Below are 25,015 nucleotides of genomic sequence, written 5' to 3' on the forward strand. Positions count from 1 at the left end.
TTCAAGTGATATTTTAATTGGTTGTAAAATAAACCATTTTTCTGCTTTTCCAAATACGTCTCTGCCCGTGGTATACGGACCTGTGAAGACCTGTGTATAGTAAATTTAACCATCTAACCATATAACCATCTCATATAAACTATCTCCTGGGGCGAAACTCCCCAGGTGGCGTTGTCGGTACACCTTTTTTCACCCCTCCACTTGCCACATTATGGTGAAGCACAGTATGTATTACTCCGCGACGCTCCTGACTACGATAGCTGTAATGCTGCAAGCGGTGCAGCTTTGTAGTTTACCTAAGTCATCCTAAAACATTTTGACAGAGCGCCGTGTACCACACAAAATCGCTTCGAGGTCAGTAAGCACAACCAGAATTAATGCATAAATAAGGCGCTCCGGATTATAAGGCGCACTGTCGTTTATTGAGAAAATTGAAGGCTTTTAAGTGCGCCTTATAGTCCTGAAAATACAGTATACAAACTCATGTTGTGCAGATTCTACTAAAGATCCTCAAGTTTTCAAAGACAACAAACATGTCAGGCTGAAGTTTGGAGACATGAGAACAAATGTATAGAAATATATATTAAATTCACTCGTTGATGGAACGGCAGAGACACAGACACCTGGTGACTGAGCTCAAATATTTAACACAGTCAAACCTACAGGGTTTAAAGTGATGAAACAACCTGTTGCTATGACAACTTGGCTTTGAATATTGGAGTCAGTACAAACATCACAGAGCCTTATAAAAGTGTTGGGACCATCAGCTATTGATTATAGATCAGTTATTGTCTGACAGATTCAATGTGTTTCTGTTGGTGTTTTAAAAAGTCATGAGGTGAAAGTTGAAGAGAAACAGTCACTGGACTAAAAGCAGAGAAGAAGAAAACAGACTTTACCATGAAGATCCTCAGTGTGGATCAATATAATATCAGCCTCATGTCTGCAGCTCAGTGTCAACACAACTTTCACATCACATTCATCTCAGCACAGAGAGAAAACATGGAGTCTGACCTCAGAGTCTCCAGTCTACAGTCTGGACTCTGCAGAAAACCACACAGACCCTTCACTCCTGGATCCTGCAGGTCCTGGTTTCCACTCAGGTCCAGTTCTCTCAGATGGGAGGGGTTGGACTTCAGAGCTGAGACCAGAGAAGAACAGCTGATCTCTGACAACCTGCAGTCCCTCAATCTGAATAAAGAATCAAAGATGTAGATAAATGATTGATAATCAATCAGATTTGTCCTGATCAATGATCTTTGTCTAAAATGAGTAGAGTGACTTTGTCCTTCTGTTATTGTGGATCTTCATCATGTCAGTACAACACAACATTGTCAACACAACAGTTGTGTGTGTTGTGTTACAGATGAAAACACACACACACAGTTTGATCAAACAGACATTAGTCCTGACACTTCACTGAAATCTACTGAAAACAAGAAGATTGTTTCTTCACTTTCTTTGGACAAATATTAGTTGTGAGGATCTTGTGTATGTTGTTGTGATAAAAATGAATTGACTTGAACAACTAACACTGGACATTTTCTCCAGTGGATTTAGAAAACATGAGTCCTCTGACTGAGAGAAATACGAGTGTGTGAGCTGTGAAGGTTGAACTGAAGTGAACAGACATTATTCATGACAAGTGAGTGAAATGAGCTGAAACTGAAGAATCATTCTCAGTCTGAGAGAAGAACAACTGGAAACATGAGACAACAACTATTTACAATGTCATTCATTCATTCACAGTCAATGGATTCAACTTGTGTGTGAAGCTTCATTAGCTGTGGATTCAAGATATAAGATCTACAACAGTGAACTGACCTCAGAGTCTCCAGTCTACAGTCTGGACTCTGCAGAAAACCACACAGAACCTTCACTCCTGGATCCTGCAGGTCCGGGTTTTCACTCAGGTCCAGTTCTCTCAGATGGGAGGGGTTGGACTTCAGAGCTGAGACCAGAGAAGAACAGCTGATCTCTGACAAACTGCAGCTCCTCAATCTGAATAAAGAATCAAAGATGTGAGTTTAGGAGACAAAGTTCCCGCTTGAAACCACAAAGAGTCAAACAGACAAAGTAAAAACAGCTCTCATTAATATTCATGACAACATGCTGCTGCTTCAATAAAGACGTAGTGACTCCACCTCTTCAACTCTGCCAGCTTCACCTGTGGCTCCATCTATACAAACTCATGTTGTGCAGATTCTACTAAAGATCCTCAAGTTTTCAAAGACAACAAACATGTCAGGCTGAAGTTTGGAGACATGAGAACAAATTTATAGAAATATATATTAAATTCACTAGTTGATGGAACGGCAGAGACACAGACACCTGGTGACTGAGCTCAAATATTTAACACAGTCAAAGCTACAGGGTTTAAAGTGATGAAACAACCTGTTGCTATGACAACTTGGCTTTGAATATTGGAGTCAGTACAAACATCACAGAGCCTTATAAAAGTGTTGGGACCATCAGCTATTGATTATAGATCAGTTATTGTCTGACAGATTCAATGTGTTTCTGTTGGTGTTTTAAAAAGTCATGAGGTGAAAGTTGAAGAGAAACAGTCACTGGACTAAAAGCAGAGAAGAAGAAAACAGACTTTACCATGAAGATCCTCAGTGTGGATCAGTATAATATCAGCCTCATGTCTGCAGCTCAGTGTCAACACAACTTTCACATCACATTCATCTCAGCACAGAAAGAAAACATGGAGTCTGACCTCAGAGTCTCCAGTCTACAGTCTGGACTCTGCAGAAAACCACACAGACCCTTCACTCCTGGATCCTGCAGGTCCTGGTTGTAGCTCAGGTCCAGTTCTCTCAGATGGGAGGGGTTGGACTTCAGAGCTGAGACCAGAGAAGAACAGCTGATCTCTGACAAACTGCAGAACCACAGTCTGTATAAAGAATCAAAGATGGAGATCAATGATTGATAATCAATCAGATTTGTCCTGATCAATGATCTTTGTCTAAAATGAGTAGAGTGACTTTGTCCTTCTGTTATTGTGGATCTTCATCATGTCAGCCTTCTACACACATCATCCAAATGTCAGCACAACATTCATGCAGCTGTTGATGTGAACACAGGTTGATCAGCTGCTGCTGACCTCAGTTCAGTCTGTGATCAGAGGAGAATCAGAGGATTCACGTCTGTTTAGTCTGTTCCCTCTCTGACACTACAGACATCAGCACAGAAACAAAACACTGAGGACGTGAACAAACAGTGAGAACTCAGTCACACTGTTCAGAACAAACATGGTGGAGCAGCTTCAATGTTCCAACGTCACCAAACAACTGCACAATGTCACATTTACAGGAGGAGGGAAAAGATTTCTGTGTGTCCACATCTTTAAAGAAGAACTTGTGTCACTGTTGAGAACTTGAGGAGGACGAGTGCTCGGCCTCAGTCTACCACCGGTGTTACAGCCCATTCTGTGAGCCGTCAGATTCTGTGACCTGCAGCAACAACCAGTTCACCTTCAGGTAACGTTCAGAGCCTCCTGCTGGAAAACACCACAGATTTATTCAGCTGATCTTCACTGAATGAGGAAGTAGAATTCATCTGATTTTCACATCAACCCCCCAGTGAGGAGCAGACTGAGTGAGGACGGGGTTAATGAAGGTCACAGAGCAGAGATCAAACCTGTGCTCACAGTCCTACAACCCTTCAGCTCAGCACAACGTCCACGGTTTAGGTCTGATAGTTGATGAACAGAGTTTCTCTGAGTGTCAGTGTCAGTCTGCTCTGGTAACTGCTCCTGAACCACAGTCACATGACCACTTGTGTTGTTCATGTGATTAGAAGAAGCTCCATTCTTCAAGATCAAGTCTGACCTTTTGTTGTGTTCACACACAATCAACTATATATGACGATGATGATATGAAGGACACCTGGAGCGCTTTGAGTTCACAGTGCACAGGTTCAGAGAAGCACAACGTGGACTTGAAGAGAACAGAAGTGAGAGCAGCTCAGTTCAGGTAACAGGGACCACACTGATCTGCTAAATTGCTCCCAGCATCAATCTAATCCTTCCTGCCTCCATGTCCCAGCTGAGTTTCCTCTTGTCTCCACTTTCCCGCCTCAGCCACTGGCCCTGCTTTGATCTGGTTTGTGTTGCAGTCTGAAGGTCTGTGGCTTCCCATGATGCTGCAGTGCTGACATCAACACACAACAACAGCTGCAATATGTGTTGGTTGCAGAGAGCTGCAGCTTTGCTGGTGTTCAGATCAGCAGCAGCAGCAGAAGATCTCTGAGACTGTTGCAGTTTGATTCTCATCAACTTTCTGATTTTAACATCAAACTCTGTCAATTCTCTGCTGCTCTGAATCACAAACACTGTGACTGCTCTCATCCAGGGGCCGAGTGGGACCCTTCATTTTACCTGGAGATCACCAGTCCCAGCTGTTAATAACACACAAAGACAAACAGCAGCTAACACAAGCACAGGCTGCTGCCCAACAACTAGCAGCTAGCTATACTAGCCACATTTAATATGAGCTGAGCTAGCAGCTAGCTACAACGCCCCTGCTTAGCATTTCAGCTGCCGGCTCTTTACTGGATGTTGAATCTCTCTGTGATTGTGGAACATTTCTCTGCTTCCTCCTCCAGTATTTGTTCTTCTTCATTCTTCTCTGCTCCACCTTTCTCCTTCTCTTTCTGCTGCTGCTTCAAACCAATGTGAACAGTGAACACACACGTTCCCTGATAACACCAACACGTCTCTGATGACTCTGTACCAGCCCCACTTCACAGCTCTTATTGGTCAGCAGCTGACCAATCACAGTTCAAGGCCACCTGAGGAGGGGCCGCTCATTTACCCCCCTACTGCAAATATAGACTTGGTAGCGTCTGTAGTGCTGGGAGAGACAAGAGGCTGCAAGCCCCGACCCCCAAACGGCCCCCGGGGATTCTCCTGACCCTCCCCATCACCACTCTGCTCCTGGTCTCATCTTCCTTCTTTCTCTTCACTGGCTGATTTTTTAAATCCTCACACAGAAATCCTGAAAATGAACCAACCAATGAAAAACTGGAACTTCACAGATTTGAACTGAATATAAAACTACAACAGCTCCAGTCAGTGAACTGACCTCAGAGTCTCCAGTCTACAGTTTGGACTCTCCAGTCCAGCACACAGCTGCTTCACTGCTGAATCCTCCAGGTAGTTGTAGCTCAGGTCCAGGTGTCTCAGATGGGAGGGTTTGGACTTCAGAGCTGAGGACACGACTTCACAGTGAGTCTCTGAGAGCCGACAATAACCAAGTCTGTGAAAATATAAATTGTGTTAGACAGTTTGTAATAAAAGTCACTGAAGTTAAAATGCATCTGATGAGAAAAGATGATGATGTGATGAACATCTGCTCTTCACATCTGTGGCTCAGCTCATCTGATCTGATTGTGTTTGACATGAAACAATAATTCTCATCACTCTCTCTCAGACCTGCAGAGTTTCATGGGAATCTTTGTTGTGCAGATGAAGGAGGGAAAATGATGTTACATTTCTGCTTCCATCATATGATTTGATCCAGAGTCAGAATCTTGTTCAGAAAAACAGTTTTATTCTCCAGTGTTTTTAAACTGACTCCAGATTGCTTGGCTCTGCTGCCTCTCTGTAGAAGTCAACACACACCACTGCATAAAACACATCTGGCTCATTGTGGTGAATCAGTGGCAGCGCCCACGTTGATCCATGAACAAACTGTCCTCAGTAAAACACTAGTGATCAACACTTTGTGGACTCTACAGTTACAACCTGGAAGTGTCAGCTCTGTGCAGCAGCAGAAGAGTCTGGTAATCTGGTTTTCACAGAAGCTCCTCACAGAAACATGACACTGAGCTCTGGTGTGTAGAAGAAGACTGAATCCTCCCATTCTGCTCTGATAGATTCACACCTGTGTTCTTGGCTGAAGCTGAACATTTCCTGATACGACTCTCCTCTACAGCAACAAGAGAGAAAACACCTGGGACTTTCTGTCTCATTCAACACAATCTATGGAAAGACTTTAAAGCTCCACCATGACACTTGAAAAGACGCAAGTTCACTCTTCAACATGAAAAGTTCAAGAATCAATAAAGCTCAGCCTTGATCAGGTCAATACACTCAGGGGTTTACATCTCCACTCTTGTTCTGCTTTGACCAGTTGAGTCATTTCACTGATGTGATGACTTTTCTCTGCTTGTGCAGCTGTTACATTCTGTTTGATTATGAACCATTATCCCATCAGTGTTTGTTGTTACCACAGTGGCTGCTGTTCAGCTCCACTTTTAAAGCAGCTTTCATTGGAGCCCACTGTTTTTGTCTCCTGTGATTTAAAGGGGGGGGGGAGGCGTCCCCTAACATCCTCCATGCTCATCATGACTTCAGTCATTACTGGACAATGATTCAGGTCTTATACAAACTTTACTAAACACCTGCTAGAATCTGCTCATTAGAGCTTCACTGCATTCACAGTGTTCAAGCCATGGGTTCTGAGAAGAACAATGGAGAGGCCTACATGTCCCTCCCAAAGCCTGAGTCTCAAGCCATGCATCCTGAAAGGAACAAAGGAGAGGACTACATTTCCCTGCAAGCAACGGAGCCAAAACCACCCCCACAATTCACACCTATCTGTGAATTAGAGTTTGAAGGGAAACTCAGCACCGGCATAGGCCGAGGCCAGGCATTCTCAGCAGGGATCCCTGGTGACGTCACTCAGGTGATAACCCTCCTCCTGCGCTTAATTCCCATGCACCAGTTACAGTAGAGAGCTACTCCAGCTCTCTCCATGACTCGGCTGCTGAAAGGGAGCAATCTGCAAACATTTGACCTTTTTCCACAAGTTCTTAAAGCCCAGGTCACAGTCTTCAACTCGCGGGCCGAGCGCACAGACTGCTTTGTTTGTTTCCTTTTCTTTTTGGATCTGACGTAGATCTCTGTGCAATCAGCTGATTTCACGTCCTGTGAGGACGAGCGCCGACTTTGTTAAGGACAAAACAAAGTTCACTGTCCCTCATCTGTGATCTTCCCGCTGCCGCCGAGGAACTCATCACACTGTCATCACCAGAAGAGCGAGACATGACCTGCCGGGCTCCCAGCCGAGGACCAAGCTGTGGAGATCCAGAGACTTTCTGTTCTAACTCCGAAGGATCTGAGCAACTCACAGTCAGAGGCTGATGTCTTGGCAGAGACACAATTAGTGTAGCGTGTTGGATTGTGCTATTGACTTATAAGTGCTGCATATCCTGTTGTTTCAGATCGTTCACTGTGATCAGCTTAATAAGCCAAATATCACTAGTTAAAGGACCAATATCCGACCAGACGAGCTCCGGTTCTCTGGCTCTGTTATTGTGTAGTGATGTTGTGGTGATTATTAACTGTGGTGACGATCTCTTGTGGACTCTTTCCTCTCTTCACCTTTATTCTCCCTCTCTTCTCCCAATCACTTCATCTACATCTCTCTCACATTCAGGCCCTAGAGTGTGGTCGCGTCATACACGTAAGGTTCAAGGCCCCTCCCTTTGTTCTCGTTGTTCACGCCATTCACACTCTGCAGGCAGCCGCCATCTTGGCTCTAGCGAGGACCTCACTCTGCCGCCATCTTGGCTCCTACTGACGCATAACTCACGTGACTTTGTCACCATTCTCTCTCTCTCTCTCTCTCTCTCTCTCTCTCTTTCTCTCACTCACACACACACACACACACGGTTGTTACAGACGTGTTTTGCCTGTATTTATGTAGATAGTAACCAATGTTTGTTTTAATTATAGTTGAATTATAATCGGTTTAATATTAAGTAATGCTATTTTGAATAATTATTCCTCTTATAAAAAAATCCTGTTATAATTTAACTCGTCGTTGTCTGTGATTATTGTGATTAGATTTGTGATAACAGCTGGATTCACAACAGTCAGTGCTCGAATTTACCCTTCAACCAACCTTCTGAGACTGTATTTTGAGCCATCAATTTGGTCATTGGTCCCTGGTGACAGGGTGGTGCCCCGAGGTTACTACTTGTAGTAAACATCTATATATATATATTGGTGATTATCACTGATAATCATTAATATTATACGCCAATAACCAAATTGCCCCTACCTGTGCCCCAACAATAGTTCACTGTCAAACAAGGATGACTGTTGTCATAGAAACCTCATGAGTCCTGAATACAGACCTCCACAGATTCATCACTGCTCTCCTGTAACACTGTCACAATGGACAGTTTCAACAAAGCTGAACCAGAGACATCTTCTTTTTTCATTCACACATTCTTCTTCCTCAGAAAAACCTGCTGCCTACATTACCCACAATGCACCTCAACCGCCAACCCTCAGCTGTTAGATTAAGATGTGTTATGCAGCAGAAATGAGAGGGGGCTACAGAGGTCTGGTGTCATCTTCAGACTCCGCCCACACTGACTCAGGTGACATCACCTGAGGACTCACCGAGCCTTCCTGCAGTTCCTCACAGCTGGGATCAGTCTCCGTCGTCCCTCCTCTGATGTGTTGTACTTCTTCAGGTCCAACTCATCCAGAACTTCCTCTGACATCTGCAGCATGTAGGCCAGAGCTGAGCAGTGGGTCTCAGAGAGTCTCTGCTCTGATCTGGTCTCTGACTTCAGGAACTCTTGGATCTCCTGATGAACTGAGTGGTCCTTCATCTCCATCAGACAGTGGAAGATACTGATGCTTCTGTCAAGAGAGATTCCATCACTGTTCATCTCCTTCAGGTTGTTGGTGGCTCTCTGGATGGTTTCTGGACTGTTCTCTGTCTGACCCAGCAGACCTCCTAAGAGTCTCTGGTTGGACTCCAGAGAGAGGCCATGAAGGAAGCGAACAAACAAGGCCAGGTGACCACTTTGACTTCTGAAGGATTTCTCCATGGTTGCCCTCAGGAAGACATCCAGGGTTATATCGTCATGTTGTTTTCCCAGGAAGTTCTCCAGGACCTCTGTGTTCCTGTTGGTGTAACAGTGGAACATGTAGACTGCAGCCAGAAACTCCTGAATGCTCAGATGAACAAAGCAGTAGACTGTTTTCTGGAAGATCACACTCTCTCTTTTGAAGATCTCAGTACAGAGTCCTGAGTACACCGAGGCCTCTGTGACATCCAGACCACACTGCTCCAGGTCTTCTTGGTAGAACATGATGTTTCCTTTCTCCAGATGTTCAAACGCCAGCCTCCCCAGCTTCAGAAGAACTTCCCTGTCAGCCTCCATCAGCTTCTGTGGACTCGTCTCATGTCCCTCATCATACTTGAGCTTCTTCCTCTTTGTCTGAACCAGCAGGAAGTGTGAGAACAGGTCAGTCAGGGTCTGGGGCAGCTCTCCTCTCTGCTCTGTAGTCAACATGTGCTCCAGAACTGTAGCACTGATCCAGCAGAAGACTGGGACTTGACACATGATGTGGAGGCTCCTGGACTTCTTGATGTGTGAGATGGTTCTGCTGGACAGCTCTTCATCACTGGATCTCCTCCTGAAGTACTCCTCCTTCTGGGCGTCAGTGAAGCCTCGTACCTCTGTTACCCTGTCAACACATGGAGGAGGGATCTGATTGGCTGCTGCAGGTCTGGAAGTGATCCAGACCAGAGCCGAGGGAAGCAGGTTCCCCTGGATGAGGTTTGTCAGCAGCAGGTTGACTGATGACGTCTGTGTGACATCAGACACAACCTCCCTGTTGGTGAAATCCAGTGAAAGTCTGCTCTCATCCAGGCCGTCCAAGATGAACACAACTTTACAGACAGCCAGCTGCTCTGCTGTGACCTTCTGTAATGTTGGATGGAAAACATGGAGCAGCCTGAGAAGACTGTACTGCTGCTCTCTGATCAGGTTCAGCTCCCTGAACGAAAGCAGAACCAGCAGACTGACATCTTGGTTCTCCAAGCCCTCTGCCCAGTCCAGACTGAACTTCTGCACTGAGAAGGTTTTTCCACTGCCAGCGACGCCGTTGGTCAGAACCACTCTGATGTGTCTCTGTTGGTCAGGTAAGGCTTTAAAGATGTCGTGGCACTTGATTGGAGCGTCATGGAGAGTCTTCATCTTGGAATCTGTCTCCAGCTGCCTCACCTCATGTTGGGTATTAACCTCTTCACTCTGTCCCTCTGTGATGTAGAGCTCAGTGTAGATCCTGTTGAGGAGGGTTCCACTTCCTGTTCCATCACTTCCTTCAGTCACATGTTCACATCTGCTCCTCAGACTGTTCTTATGTTGATCTAAAACCTCCTGCAGACCACTATCTGCTGAAAGAGAAGAGACAATGTCAGACTGAAGACAGAGAATCTGAGAATCTGCTGATTATTTTCATCAGCTACAGAAAAACTAAAGAGCAGCAAAGAAAAGCTTTTTAATGTTGTGCTTTTTAGAATCATCTGAAATGTCAGTGCTGTGTGATAGAACAACTGACACTGGAGAAAACAACAGGTCCTAGTTTCAGAAATGAAGACATCAGCAGACACATGTTCAGTCTCACTTTGTACAGTGCTTCTCTGACTGGCTGTCTGCAGTCCAGGTCTGGTTCTGGGTCTTTGTCCACACTGGGGACAGGAGGGGTCTCCTGAAGACCCAGACTGGTCCCAGTATGAGGTGAAGCACTGTCTGCAGAACCAGTGTCCACAGCTGGTAGAGACTGGATCCTTCAGGACGTCCTGACACAGAGCACAGCAGGACAGATGCTCCTCCACAGAGACACCACTCCTCTTCCTCCCTCTGTGAAGACATGTCTTCATCACTAACATGTCACAGTCAAATATGTCTAATAACTGAATCATCTTCAGCTCAGTTTACAGTAGAAACTGTCTCTTACTGTGAGTCTGAGGGTCCAGGTTCAGGACTGAAGTTTGGAGGATCAAATATTTTGGACCGGTCACTCTTCATTGACAGACAGCTGGATCCTGGAGACTCTGCTCTCAGTCTGTGGTTCTGACCTCTGCAAACACAAACATGTTTTTATTCATATCACATCGATCACTGATCAATTCTCTGATGACAGAGTCATTGTGGGAACTCTCAGCTGACGTCCTGCAGTGACGTCACCATCCAGCACCGCACACTGTACTGAAGGATGGAAGCAACACAGCAGCATCCAGAAACAACACTGTTGTGTCAGTCAGTCATTAAATGTGTCCAGTCTCCAGCTGTTGATGACCTGTCTCACATCAGCTCTAAAGAAGCAGAGTGATACAAAGGTAAGATGAGAGGATCAGATGTCTGTGACCCCGACACTGCCACAAATGAAGACAAAACAACATCCTGACTAAAACTAATGGCTGCTGATGTGTCTGCTCTTCTTCTCCATATTGATTCTTTCTCTGGAGTTCAGCTTCATTTCACACAAGGAGGCCTGTGTGTTTCTACATGACTGTGACAACAGCAAACACCACATCCTGCTGCAGGCTTCATCTGACCATCACACAACTTCACTGACAAACACACAGTTTGTCAGAGTTACATCTGCACAGATATCAGTGATGGTAAAGACAGTCTTGTGTGTAATTAAAGGATCATTCTGCTGTTATTCTACATGTTTGTTCTTGACAACAAACCCCATGAAAAGAGCCAAACCAACAGTGTGTGAGTTCATCTCTCAACACTTTGTGACTTCCCTCCTCTGTCTGTGGCTCTCAGCTCTGAGCCCATTGGTTCCTTCTGAAGACTTAGGGCCTGTTTTAACCATCTAGACTCATGGAGCCAGAGCATTTAGGACGTGTCCTCATCCACTTTTGTTAGTTTAACAGTGGACAAACAGTCGCAGCACCAGGCACATGCTTCAAGAGGGTTGTAATTAGTCTCTTCATGAATCATGGGTTTGGACATAACATGTAACAAACCAATCAGAGAGCTCTCTCCTGCACCTGCACCTTGGTGGATTTCTCTGATAACGGTGGATTCAGCAGGTAGTAAGACAGAGCTCTTCTCTGCAGAGGAAACTGCTGGTGTGCAGAGTGAAAGTGTGCGAGCAGACGTCTACAACTACAGCAGGATTCCACCAAACAGGCCCGGCTGAAAAATATTCACCTGAAGGTGCAATGCATGTTTTTGTTCCCTCACTTTCATATTTTACAGCCTCAGATAAAACTGAATAAAATGAGATAGAAATGAGTCGACACTGCTTCTGACCTCACCTCATTTTAACACCAACACACACTAGCAAAGACACTGGTGTTGTGCTGGTGTAAGATTGTGGGTCACAGATTGTAAAGTGGTTCATATTGAATTTAACATTTCACCATATTTATCTCCAAATAATGTTATAACCGGATTTAGAGCAATATTTGTGAACTTTGTCATATTTACTCTTCTTTAAGATAATAATATGATAATAACGTTAAACCTAAATATTAAATCTAAATCTAAACATTAACTAATTAATTTCAATATTCAATGTTAATATTGGTGAAACTAAATCTTTAGCTAATATGCAAATTCACACCGCTGTTCAGTGGAAATACCAAAATAAAACCTCAATCTGGCGTTATCCATGGTCAATCCAGACTCAAAGCTCCAACGACTTTGGTCCTTGGACTTTGCACATCACTTTGTTTTCATATTTTTTCAGGTGAGAACGTCACTGTTTAGATTTATAATCTGTGGTCAGTTTATCCAAATGATGCCTTTTGGAGTATTTGCTGCAACATTTTCGATGTGAGGACCCAATGAATCAATGGGGCCGGCTCATCTCTACAGCTCACAGCCTGGTTCCTGAAATGACTGACCGTCCAGTCCTGTCCAATAGGGGGCAGTGATGCATCTGCAAGATGTTTGTCTTACCACTGGTACTATGGCTAAGATCATTCAGATACTTTCAAACCTGGGCCCTGTTTTCCATCATTTTGGGTCTAAATGGACTCAATCCAATATGATGCAAGAACACTATAAGAGGTAAAAGGCTGCAATGTAAGAAAACAAAGCAGTTGTCCACATTAGTACGTCCATTGAAAGTGCCTGATTTGCCACTAACAGGTTCAGATTATTAATATATGTGTCTAACAATATTATGGACAGGGTTCCTACTGAGACAGATCTTTTTGTTAAAGGAAAGATCCTTTTTGTTTAACCTGAAACAGCCATTGCTCTATTTAAAGCCACATACCAGACTCCATTGACAAAAACAGTAAATCTACCTCACAGAACATGGGAGCTGTTGATTTACCGCTGCCTCCATTGCTCAGTTTGTTGGTGCTATTGGGCGACTTTCAGTGGTGGAATAACATATTTCAAAACCTTCCAGACAACAGAGCCAGTGCTAAAGGGCCAGAGGGCTTGCAGAGATGGTTCTTCCTCCCCAGGACGATGGTGCACATTGACCAGCCGGTCATCTCAGAAGGTGTCCTGCAGGCTGCTGAGACGTGCTGGTCTCATCCAGTCCTGCAAGTGGGTTCTCACATTTCATTTGAAATTCTGCAATACAAAAATGCTCCTCCAGCTTTAGTAGATGAGCTCTTTGATGCATCTGTGTATATCTGGATGTAACTATGTTAACTGTCAGTGTCAGCATGTATGGTACATGGATTATAAATGAATTTATCTTTGTTCTTCTTTTCTAACAATGTGAAATCTACTGCTAATCTCCAAGCTTGATATTGTACATGATCTTATTTTTTGAGAAATGTGTTTGCTGCTGATCCATAAACTACACAACCATGATCTACAACTGATCTAATTAACCCATTGTATATGGTCCTCAAAGCAGGTCTGTCTGTCCCCATTCACCTCCAACTAAACACCTCATTACATTTACTACTTTCTAACATTCGTCCACTAATTTCTGAATATGTACAGTCCATGTCATTTTCTCATCAAACCATTTACCTTAAAACTTTTCACTCTCTCCAAATCCTGAGGATATCCTTTTAGTCTCACTTCACTATCAATTATTTTCCTTGTACAGAACATTGTCTTATTAACTGGAACTTAAAAGCCCCATTTATATGACTGGTACGTTACGTCTGCCCTTCTCCACCCACTCCTCTTGACTGTGGATAACGCTGGATTCAGCTTTTATTTTGGTACTTCCTCTGACCAGCAGTGTGAATTAGCATATTAGCTAAATACTAAGTTTCGCCAATGTTTAGATTTGAATTAGATTAGAATTCAGATTTGATATCAATATTACATTATTTTTATGTTTTATAGAAAAGAGAATATGACAAAGTTCACAAACATTGATCTGGTTTAAAAAAACATACGTTGACAAAATGTGGTGAAATGTTGTTATTTCAGTATGAACCACTTTACAATCAGCGGCCCATATTACATAGAGCCTGAAATCTGTATCAACAGCTGACAAATATCTAGTTTGATGTTAAAGAGGCTCAGTCATTTCCTCCAACAGCTGCTCACTGTAGTTTGGATCAAACTAACTGTGGAGAGTGAAGCTCTGACATGTGAAGCTCATCATTCAGGCTGTAAAATGATCCTGCAAAGTGTGGTCAACTCTGTTAGATCCCAGCTCATCCAGGTTCACCAACACACTGCTCTCTTCTTCTGTGGCTGCTTCTCTGCTCCACCACGGCCCTTTAATTACTGACATCTTTACATCTCTGTCATGTTCATCAGCTGCAGCAAAAATATGCACAAGCAGGTCTCTTACTGTGAGTCTGAGGGTCCAGGTTCAGGACTGAAGTTGTAAGGTTGACCTCTGGACCGGTGACTCTTCACAGACAGACAGCTGGGTCCTGGAGACTCTGCTCTGTCCTCCTCTTCCTCCACACAATCACTCATCTTCAGGACTTCAGTCAGTCTGAGAGGGAAACCAGTAACACTGACTGTGAGCTCACACACACAAGAGTCAGGACAAACAAGCTGCTCAAGACACACACACACACACACACACACACACACACACACACACACACACACACACACACACATGTGTGTGTGGACCTCCATTCCTGCTGTTCAGTGGCAGCATACCAAGGGCCAGTTATGGCATCAGACACTGTATCACAGTGATCCACAGTTAAACACAAGTGGCTCTGGATCATCGACTTCTTCAGACCGCAGCACACAGGCAGGCAACAAGTGACATACAACACATTCATCTTACAGTTATTGAACTGTAACCTGGTTCCTGTTCACTGTGTCAACATTGTTTCAAGAAGAAAACCGGTTTGTATCATCAGGGTGGCAGGTGTTACAGTTTGACCACATTCTTGAGAAAAAAAAAACACTCAACAAGTTGAAAGGTCACAAAACTATGAGTCTTCTGCTAACTGAAGGTACTGAAGCAGTGTTAATATATCCAGTATCTACAGGATCACAGTGCAGACAGAATAGAGAGATGTGATTATCCAGGTTACAGATCAGATGTTGCTGCCATGTGGAGCCTGATTCATTCAGAAATCTGATTATTCTCCTGCTACATGTAAATGCTGATTTTTACAACATCTGCACAGCACTGGGTATCAAACCTCTGTACTCTCTAAGTGCAGACTGAAATGTGTCCATAGTATCAGAACCTGTCTGCTACTGAAAGCTGGTGTTGAAGATTTACACCCTGCTTTACTTTGAGCAGTCAGATAATTTAGTTCATGTATTGTTTCTTGTATTTAGGCAACATTTAAGTTGTCTTCTTTGTTAAATTGAAAAAGGTGTTTTTACAAAAGGGCCACTCCACCAGTTTGAAACTTTATGGAGTTATGTTACTAAATCTCTTCAAAAACGGTTTGATTTTTCCTCAATGGAAGCCATGAAAAAGTATCGGTCAGGTGTCAGCTCAGCTCTACCGTCACAAGACATGCACACGTGATTTCCTGGTGTAACCTGATTTCTCCCAGCAGCCTGCTTTACTGTGTGCACGTAAACCTACTGACTCAACTGCCACTATTGTCCTGTGGGGGGTGTAAACAGGCTGAGGACATGTGTCATCTGTGCATCAACCAGGAAACCATATTTGCAATGCAAAACATCATAACAGACATTTAGTGTGTGCTCACCTTTGGTGCATATGATTAATATCAACTGTGGCTTTACTGGAGATCATCTACAACCCCAGGAGAAAAGTCTAAACAAGTGAGACTAACCTTTCCCAGATCAGTGTGTAACTACTGTTCTCACTGTGTCCTGTTGATCTGCAGGAGACCCCAGTGCACTGGTGGTCCTGGTGGAGGAGGAGCTGGTAGTGACTGACCTGCAGAGTGAGGGCTGGCCGCTCATTCAGACACCGTACCTGGTTCCCCTCCACAGCTCGGCCATCACCTGCTCCCACCACATCTCCACCACCCCCCTCAAACTGTGGGACAGGGTCATCGCTGCTGGAGACCTGCAGAACACACTTGTGTACAAAGCTCTCAATGGTTTGGCCTCTTACATCACAGATTCTCTGTTGTTTTATGTCCCTCCACAAGCTGTTAGATCTTCTACAGCAGGACTTCTAAATACTCTAAAAGTTCCTCAGAAAAAAAACTGGGGACGTGGCTTTTATCCATTATGCACCGAAACTACCAAGAAATATTGGTGGGACGGGCTCAGTGGACATATTATTTAGTGAGCAAGTCCCCAATCTTACTCACCTGCATCATGTAATGCAAGTTGAATAAGATTACACTTCCATCTCATTGAATATAAAATGGATTCAATAGAAATGGATTTTTTTGTCCACAGGGACAAAGTGACTCAGAGACTTTGACAGTAAAATAATAATAATGTTGTGTTCACACTCACCTGCCTCAGCCTTCAGTTTCCCTCCTTCTGCTCCGTCCACTTCAAATGGAGTCTGAGCTCCTGACCACTTTCACTTTCAGCTGCTCCTCCCCTCTGCAGGTACAAGAAGTCCCATGACTGTGTGTGTGTGTGTGTGTGTGTGTGTGTGTGTGTGTGCGTGTGTGTGCGTAGCCCTCCATTCCTGCTGTTCAGTGGCAGCATGCCAAGGGCCAGTTATGGCGTCAGACACTGTATCACAGTGATCCACGGTTAAACACAAGTGGCTCTGGATCATCGGCTTCTTCAGACCACAGCACACAGGCAGGCAACAAGTGACATACAACACATTCATCTTACAGTTATTGAACTGTAACCTGGTTCCTGTTCACTGTGTCAACATTGTTTCAAGAAGAAAACCGGTTTGTATCATCAGGGTGGCAGATCAGAGAAGCCTGGTTCCTCCTGGAGAGGGGACACTCCCCATCTGGATGTTATCTGGATAAGAATCTCATGTTAAAGCAGGTGTAAATGCAAATGGGATGCTTTGCAACTAGAATGAGATAAAACTGAAGTCCAGATGTTGCCTGGTTTACGTTGTGATCAGATCACATCCAGATGTCACAGTTTGACCACATTCTTGAGAAAAAAAAAACACTCAACAAGTTGAAAGGTCACAAAACTCTGAGTCTTCTGCTAACTGAAGGTACTGAAGCAGTGTTAATATATCCAGTATATACAGGATCACAGTGCAGACAGAATAGAGAGATGTGATTATCCAGGTTACAGATCAGATGTTGCTGCCATGTGGAGCCTGATTCATTCAGAAATCTGATTATTCTCCTGCTACATGTAAATGCTGATTTTTACAACATCTGCACAGCACTGGGTATCAAACCTCTTTACTCTCTAAGTACAGACTGAAATCTGTCCATAGTATCAGAACCTGTCTGCTACTGAAAGCTGGTGTTGGAGATTTACACTCTGCTTTGCTTTGAGCAGTCAGATAATTTAGTTCATGTATTGTTTCTTGTATTTAGGCAACATTTAAGTTGTCTTCTTTGTTAAATGGAGAAAGGAGTTTTTACTAAAGGGCCACTCCACCAGTTTGAACCTTTATGGAGTTATGTTACTAAATCTCTTCAAAAACAGTTTGATTTTTCCTCAAAGGAAGCCATGAAAAAGTATCAGTCAGGTGTCAGCTACTAACAAAAGACATGCACACGTGATATGCATGTAAACACAATGTGCACATGATTTCCTGGTGTAACCTGATTTCTCCCAGCAGCCTGCTTTACTGTGTGCATGTAAACCTACTGACTCAACTGCCACTATTGTCCTGTGGGGGGTGTAAACAGACTGAGGACATGGGTCATCTGTGCATCAACCAGGAAACCATGTTTTCAATGCAAAACATCATAACAGACATTTAGTGTGTGCTCACCTTTGGTGCATATGATTAATATCAACTGTGGCTTTACTGGAGATCATCTACAACCCCAGGAGAAAAGTCTAAACAAGTGAGACTAACCTTTCCCAGATCAGTGTGTAACTACTGTTCTCACTGTGTCCTGTTGATCTGCAGGAGACCCCAGTGCACTGGTGGTCCTGGTGGAGGAGGAGCTGGTAGTGACTGACCTGCAGAGTGAGGGCTGGCCGCTCATTCAGACACCGTACCTGGTTCCCCTCCACAGCTCGGCCATCACCTGCTCCCACCACATCTCCACCACCCCCCTCAAACTGTGGGACAGGGTCATCGCTGCTGGAGACCTGCAGAACACACGCTACTCCAAAAAGGTCTGAGCAGACATCAGACTGTTGAAGAGCGCTCCAGAGAACTCTGTGTTTACTGTTATTCATCATTTATGATTGCTTTTATGATCTTATATGGTGTTTTACATTAGATATGTGAAATTAGCATTATTGAAAGTAAGTTATTTTAAGCCTGGTATAAACCAGGGACTGAAATTGTCTTAGATCTTCTGGAATGACTGACAGAAGAGTCTTGCTTCTGTTTGCACGTTGGCTTCACTGGGATGTGGTGGATGCTGCAGAGCAGTAGTCAGGGGAATCTATACTGTATTTTATAATCTGATCTAAGTTTCAAACCTCACATAAGCAAGTTAGCAAAAACAGCTTTCTTCCACCTAAAACAGTGCGCCACTTTCTAACTCAACAAGTTGCTGAAAGGCTCCTTCCTGCTTTTATTTCAAGCAGACTGGACGAATGTGATACTCTTTCTACTGCACTTCCAAAAAAGTCAATTGAGAAAACTACAGCTAATTCAGAGCTCTGCTGCTAGACTTAACCAAAACAAGGAGGAAGAGCATATTACTCCTGTACTTCCTACACTACAGTCCCTGTACTATCCTGATTTTAAAGTTATTGACTTGTGTACAAAGCTCTCAGTGGTTTGGCCTCTTACATCACAGATTCTCTGTTGTTTTATGTCCCTCCACGAGCTGTTAGATCCTCTACAGCAGGACTTCTAAATACTCTAAAAGCTCCTCAGAAAAAAAACTGGGGACGTGGCTTTTATCCATTATGCACCTAAAGTATATATATCCATAGATTGACTATATATATATATATATATATATATATATATATATGTGTGTGTGTGTGTGTATATATATATATATGTATATATATATATATATATATATATGTATGCAATCTTCTGAACATGGAAGCACTGTTTCATTTCTGGTCAGACAGACGCCATTAAGTCGTATTATTGTTAAACTTTCATTTCCCCTCTCTCCACGCAGCCATGGCCAATCACAGGAGGCCAGAACCTGGCCCCAGACCCTCCACAGAGAGACCTGCTGCTCACAGGGTCAGTGCAGCAACATCTGTATGACTGACTGACAGACATCATTTTAGCCAAATCATTTTCTGTTTGTTTGTATGTTTTTACTTGAATTTCTAAAAGAGCAGTGATACAGAACAGCAAAACCATTGCACCAACAAAATAAATATTTCCAGCATAAAACATGTTAAAATAATTATTACAAATGTTACAGAAGCATGGTTCAAAATGGACTTGGGTAATCAGTCTTTCATGTTGAAGAAAGAAAAAAAAAAACAGCTGCAGTTCCACAGATGCAAATTCAATTCAATTCAATTCAATTTTATTTGTATAGCGCCAAATCATAATATACATTATCTCAAGGCACTTTACAGGGTAAGGTCAAGACCTTACTTTGTTACAGAGAAAAACCCAACAGTTCCCACAACGAGCAAGCGCTTGGCGACAGGGGGGAGGAAAAACTCCCTTTTAACAGGAAGAAACCTCCAACAGAACCGGGCTCAGGGTGGGCGGCCGTCTGCCTCGACCGGTTGGGTTTAGGAGAAGATAGAAAGAGGGGGAGGGGGAGGAGAGGGGAGAGAAGAGAGAGAGAGAGAGACCAGGAACAGCTGTGTCGGTAATGGCGTTATTAATAATAATGACAGGTAATAGTAATAGTAAAGATGAGTAGTGGTGGATCTGGATCCTGCTGCTCCCGAGGCAGAGATACCTGCGGAATGAGGACAGAGAGAGGGAGAGAGAGGAGAAGCACAAAACTACGGGAGAGAAAAGAAAAACAAAGTTAATGGCATAAAGTCATTGAGAGAGAGCGGGGGAGAGAGACAGAAATAGGGAGAGAGCGCCCAGTGAATCATGGGAATCCCCCAGCAGCTACACATGCTGTCCAGGTAAATACCTGTTCCATTTTCACCATCTTCTAATGTATGAATCATTTCTCAATCCTAGCAACAACAACAGCGTGTTTATCTGTGTATGTGTGTGTGTGTGTTTGTTTGCGTGCAGGCACGAGAATGGCACCGTGTGTTTCTGGGATGCATCAGGAGTCTGTCTGTATCCCATGTACAAGCTGAGCACAGCTGAGCCTCTGAAAACGGCTGTAAAATGTCTTTTGCCTTTGCAAGATTTGTCACATGTGAGAAAAGAACCTCTTATCAGGCACAAAAGGTCAAAGAGCTGCAGTCAACTTGCATGATGGGAAAGTCAGATCCAGTGTTTTTGTAGCTCAACTTCTTCTGGGGACTAAAAATCCCTTTTTCATCTGTCGAAGGGTGGCTGTGTGTTTGCATACATGCTCCGCCTTCCTCCTGCAGAGCACAGAGCAGACGAGCCTGTCACAGCGCAGCCGGGTAAGAAACACTTTAGGAAGTTTGTGTTTTTTAGGATGGGCTGTTTTCTCATCTCTGTCCTGTTGTTGAAATGTCCTCTGCTCTCTGTCACCGCCTGCTTGAATCCAGCTAAGGACATCCAGCTGATGCACCGGGCTCCTGTCCTTGGTATAGTGGTGTTGGACGGTCCCTGTGCTCCTCTCCCTGAGTCCCTGGGGGGGGCCTACGGCCTGGCTCGCTCACCTGACATGCAGGGATCACACCAGCTCCTGGTCATATCTGAGGAGCAGTTTAAGGTGAGAAAGCTTTTCACACAGGCTTAAAGTAACTAACCAGCAAGTTACTATCAGCTTATATATCCAATCCAATATATATCCAATATAATGAAATTGATTTTGGTTGAAATGTATTATTAGATATCAAGTGATAAATACTTTGATGTTGGTGACAATTAACCAGAACAGATTTTAATGCAACAATTCAACTGAATTCCACTTAAGGATGCTGGTATATTAAATGATGAGGACGGTCTTGTTGCATATTTTTCTAATTGCAAACAAATATCATGGGGAAAAAAACGAAATGCCAAAGGTAACAATTTGTCAGACCATCTGTCAATACTTTCTGACCCAATCTCCAAGACCACTGGTTTGTACAGAGAACATAAACCTTTAAAATGCTCAGTAATTTCTGAAAACAGATGGTCACTGTAGTTTCTATCAGACATCACTGAAACTGGAGGAAATCGTGCATTTTTGGGCACTATTTTCAGCAGCGGATGAATCCACATTTGGTGAGTGAGTATTTCTGGCAGCTGGACAGTGTGTGTGTGAGATTAAGTCAAAATAAAAAAACGTGTGTGTGTTCAGGGTGATGAAGGAACATGTCGCCCAGTCCAACAACAGTGTGGCTCACTGATGCTTTTTTTTATAGTTTCTGGACAACAGCAGTTTTTCTATCACTACAGCACAGAGGAATAAGATATATCATTATTGGTTTCGGTCTGTTTGCAGGATTTGTTGGTAATAAAAAAAGGTATATTATGAAGCTTTATCCTTTAAAATATATATGTGTACAGATGATGGGAGAGAGCAGGTCTTCTGGTTAAATTCTGAGACTATAGAATGAGAGCACACAGGGAGATGTTTTGAAGTGAATAAAACATTTGATGAGGCTCATGCTGTGGTGAAGTGTTTGCTCACGGTGGGTTTCTCTGCTGCTCTTTGCTCTGGTATTTCTGTCTCAGCTCAGCTGTGTAGATGTTAAGAGGCTTGAAGGGGTTAATGGACAGTAGCATGTTTCCGATGTAAGTCTGGGGGAAAGAAAATGACACAGCCATTCAATGAATATATGAACACTAAACCTTTTGGAGAAAAACAATCAAATCTAAAAAACTAATTTGGGAAGGACTGTAGATATTTGGGGTCCAGATTTGTTTTGGTAAATTTTAGCCAGTTATATATTCATTCATTTTTTTCTGAAGCACCTTTAAATTGTCCTTACCCCACATGCATGGTGTGATTTTCTTCAGCATATACCCAGCTATATGTCATCTTTTTCAGTTTTAACACAGATGCCAGCTGCTGGAGAGGTGAAGAAGAGGAGAGTACCTGAGTTACCTGATGTAACTTCTTCTTCAGGTTCAGAAGCACAGAACTCTCGCACACTTCTCTGAGAACATACAGTAGGCAAACAGGTTAATTATACTGTAGGTGCTGTGTGTGTGTGTGTGTGTGTGTGTGTGTGTGTCTGAACTCACTCCAGTTGGGACAGATCTTCCACTTCATCCACCTCTACAACTCTTTTGCTGCCTGGCATCACCACCTAAAAAAAAAGGCAGTAACATGAGCAGATCTGGAGACACGAGTCAAAATAAGAAGTCCACCTCCACCACGCTCCTCAGGACCAAGACCTTCATACACCTCAGCCCTCACCTTCTCTCTACAGCCATCTTCTAGTCTGGCGAGCTCTGTATATATCATTAGATTCTCAAAACCTGATCGAGAGCCCTTCATGTGTTTTGTTTCTACGCTTCTCTCTGCTGCTAATGTTCCATAAACTTTCCACAGCAGGTAACTAATCCACTTGCAGCGATGGTGCAGTGTGCTGCAGCGTGTTTTAGGTTCTATTGTATCTGCACAGACCAGGAGATGAATAAACCAACAGGAAGTCTTTTATGGCTCATTGTTTTGTGTGCACAGCAGCTGTGAGTGATGAAGCAGAACCGACTCCAGCTCCTGGACATCAGACAACCATAGACTCACTGTTCTGAATGAGGGTTGGGATTAAAGTGTGTGGTGCTCAGTCACTTTGGTTCAGAGCAAGTTTTCTGGATGACTATTGGGCAATTTGCTATGAAATTCAATATACAATCATTGTTGAAGGGGGATTCTCAGAGTCTGGTACCACAAGATCTCTCCTTTCCAAACACATTGGTCCACTTTTTAGAGCAGGCCAAGGTGTTTGGAGGTGAGACTAAGATGAAATACAGCTACAGTAACTACCATTTTACACTGTATCTGTATCTATCTGGACCACTAGTACTTTAAAGAGCCTGCCCACCCATTGTCCATCCACACAGGCGTTGCCACTTGTTTGACCTCATTAAACCTCCTTTGAGGACTGTTAGTGTGGGTAAGGTCACATCTTCATCATTGTCAGTGGTTCATGTGAACACAAAGCGGTGCAGTTGCATGTGAATGTGAGTGAATGTGAACAGATGCGTGTTTGGTCCAGGTGTGATTGAGTTGAAAATATCTCAGTTTACACCAAGGATTTGCAAATAATCAAAAGCTTTAAGGCTCCAGTTCATGAATGTTGAAGAACTAAAAGCAGAGGGATATGAAGAAAAATAAAGAGCCAGAATTCCCAGGAGCCAGTACATACATTGGTAGCTGGCTACAGGTTTTGTCTCTGCTGTCAATACTTTGGTTGTTTGTGGTGAATAAATATGGTCAGTCTGTTGTTTCTTCCATCCTCTAGGCCGGGGGAGCTCACAGGACTTTCATAATGCAGTGTTAATACCTGTGTGCTGATGCTTCGGCTCTCCAACTTCTCCTGGGTGGGGCCCTCTGATTCCCACGGGCCCCTTCCATTGTTGGCAGAAACAGTCCTAACCTGGCCCCCATTATCATAGACTGTCCCTCTGCTGCAAAGAAACTACAGGTATTAAATAAATATGGTGCACTAAAGTACAATATCATACTTCAAGTAGAAGTAGAAACATGAAGCAGGTATGCCGACAGTCCCTTAAAACTATATGTTTGCTAAATTTACTCAGTTTACAGCACTGGAAATTAGATATTTAATTGAACTTTATATTCATGAATAAGAGGTTTATTTGTCCAGTTACTTTTGGCCTTTCTAATCATCACATCTGTGTATATGAAGAAATAAAATTTCTACACCGTTCATCTGATGTGCATGTCAACACATCACACCTCCCACTGAAACACAAGTCAGCACTTCAACCTTGTTGTCATTGTTTTCTCTTCCAATTCAGAGACGACTCTGCTCCTGCTGCTACTTCCTGACTGCTCAGTCTCTACTTACAGTCTTTTTCCTACAGCTTCCTCAAGGTCAGGCCCTTATCAGCTATCAATGCATCATCAACAAATACACAAATACAGACTGAATGTATCTGGTGGCAATTTTCTACATAACTTCAACACAACTTTCTGGACTCTGAAGTTATGAAGCTGTAACCTGAGATAAAAACGAAAACTCCAGAAAAGCTATATAGGCCCGGGAACCCAGCCATGGTTTTATAGCTCATTCAACGTCTTCAGGTTGCAGATGATGATGACTCATCTTGCAGGGTCTTCCTGAGAGAGAGCTGCTTCTGTCAGCCGGCCCAGCCTCGGCCAGGTTCCTTAGAGAGCTCAGGCTGCAGTGAAGCCACGACCGTGGCTCAAGGCAGTTAGTGGACAAAGCATCTCATTTCATAATGGATGATCAAAACTCTTGGCTGTGCATGTATGACAACTGATCAGTCCTTTATCTGCTTCATCAGAGGTGGCCTGGCTGCCGCGGTTCACAAAGACACAAAGATTAAAGTTCAGCTTTTAGAGAAAGAAAAAAAAGAAAAAACAGACACTGAAAGAGAGCACTGAGTTTTGGAATATAATCAGACAAGCCAAATGATGGGCTGGAAGTCTAAATGTTGTCCTCATTCAATCACTTTTCTTTGTAGATGAATGATGTGGAAAAATATCAGTTACAGAGTAAAGACGTGTGAGTGTAATAAGAAAATACAAACAGACACATG

General features: G+C 43.4%; 2 protein-coding genes across 8 annotated transcripts in view; one reads left to right on the forward strand and one right to left on the reverse strand.

The window, feature by feature from the left end:
• The window catches only part of LOC139609598 (NACHT, LRR and PYD domains-containing protein 12-like), a 107,364-nt gene extending 90,208 nt beyond the window's left edge, over positions 1-17,156 (reverse strand). For 5 of the 7 annotated variants that reach the window (XM_071464405.1, XM_071464403.1, XM_071464402.1 and 2 more), the window contains exons 1-8: positions 14,564-17,156; positions 10,778-10,900; positions 10,445-10,680; positions 8,423-10,214; positions 5,091-5,264; positions 2,723-2,899; positions 1,825-2,001; positions 1,015-1,191 (exon numbers count right to left, since the gene is read on the reverse strand). In XM_071464405.1, coding sequence (XP_071320506.1) covers positions 1,015-1,191; positions 1,825-2,001; positions 2,723-2,899; positions 5,091-5,264; positions 8,423-10,214; positions 10,445-10,680; positions 10,778-10,900; positions 14,564-14,862 — 3,155 coding nt within the window. In that variant the 5' untranslated portion in view covers positions 14,863-17,156. The remainder of the gene's footprint in view (positions 1-1,014; positions 1,192-1,824; positions 2,002-2,722; positions 2,900-5,090; positions 5,265-8,422; positions 10,215-10,444; positions 10,681-10,777; positions 10,901-14,563) is intronic. The other 2 variants (XM_071464406.1, XM_071464408.1) reach the window with 1 other exon arrangement.
• LOC139609602 (protein NLRC3-like) overlaps positions 1-25,015 on the forward strand; it is an 80,119-nt gene that overhangs the window by 35,621 nt on the left and 19,483 nt on the right. The gene's annotated exons all lie outside the window — the stretch shown is intronic.

This window comes from Trachinotus anak, unplaced genomic scaffold (assembly GCF_046630095.1).
Source record: "Trachinotus anak isolate AG129_WGS33_773 ecotype Australia unplaced genomic scaffold, CSIRO_AGI_Tana_v1 ptg000026l, whole genome shotgun sequence".
NCBI classification, from domain to species: domain Eukaryota; kingdom Metazoa; phylum Chordata; class Actinopteri; order Carangiformes; family Carangidae; genus Trachinotus; species Trachinotus anak.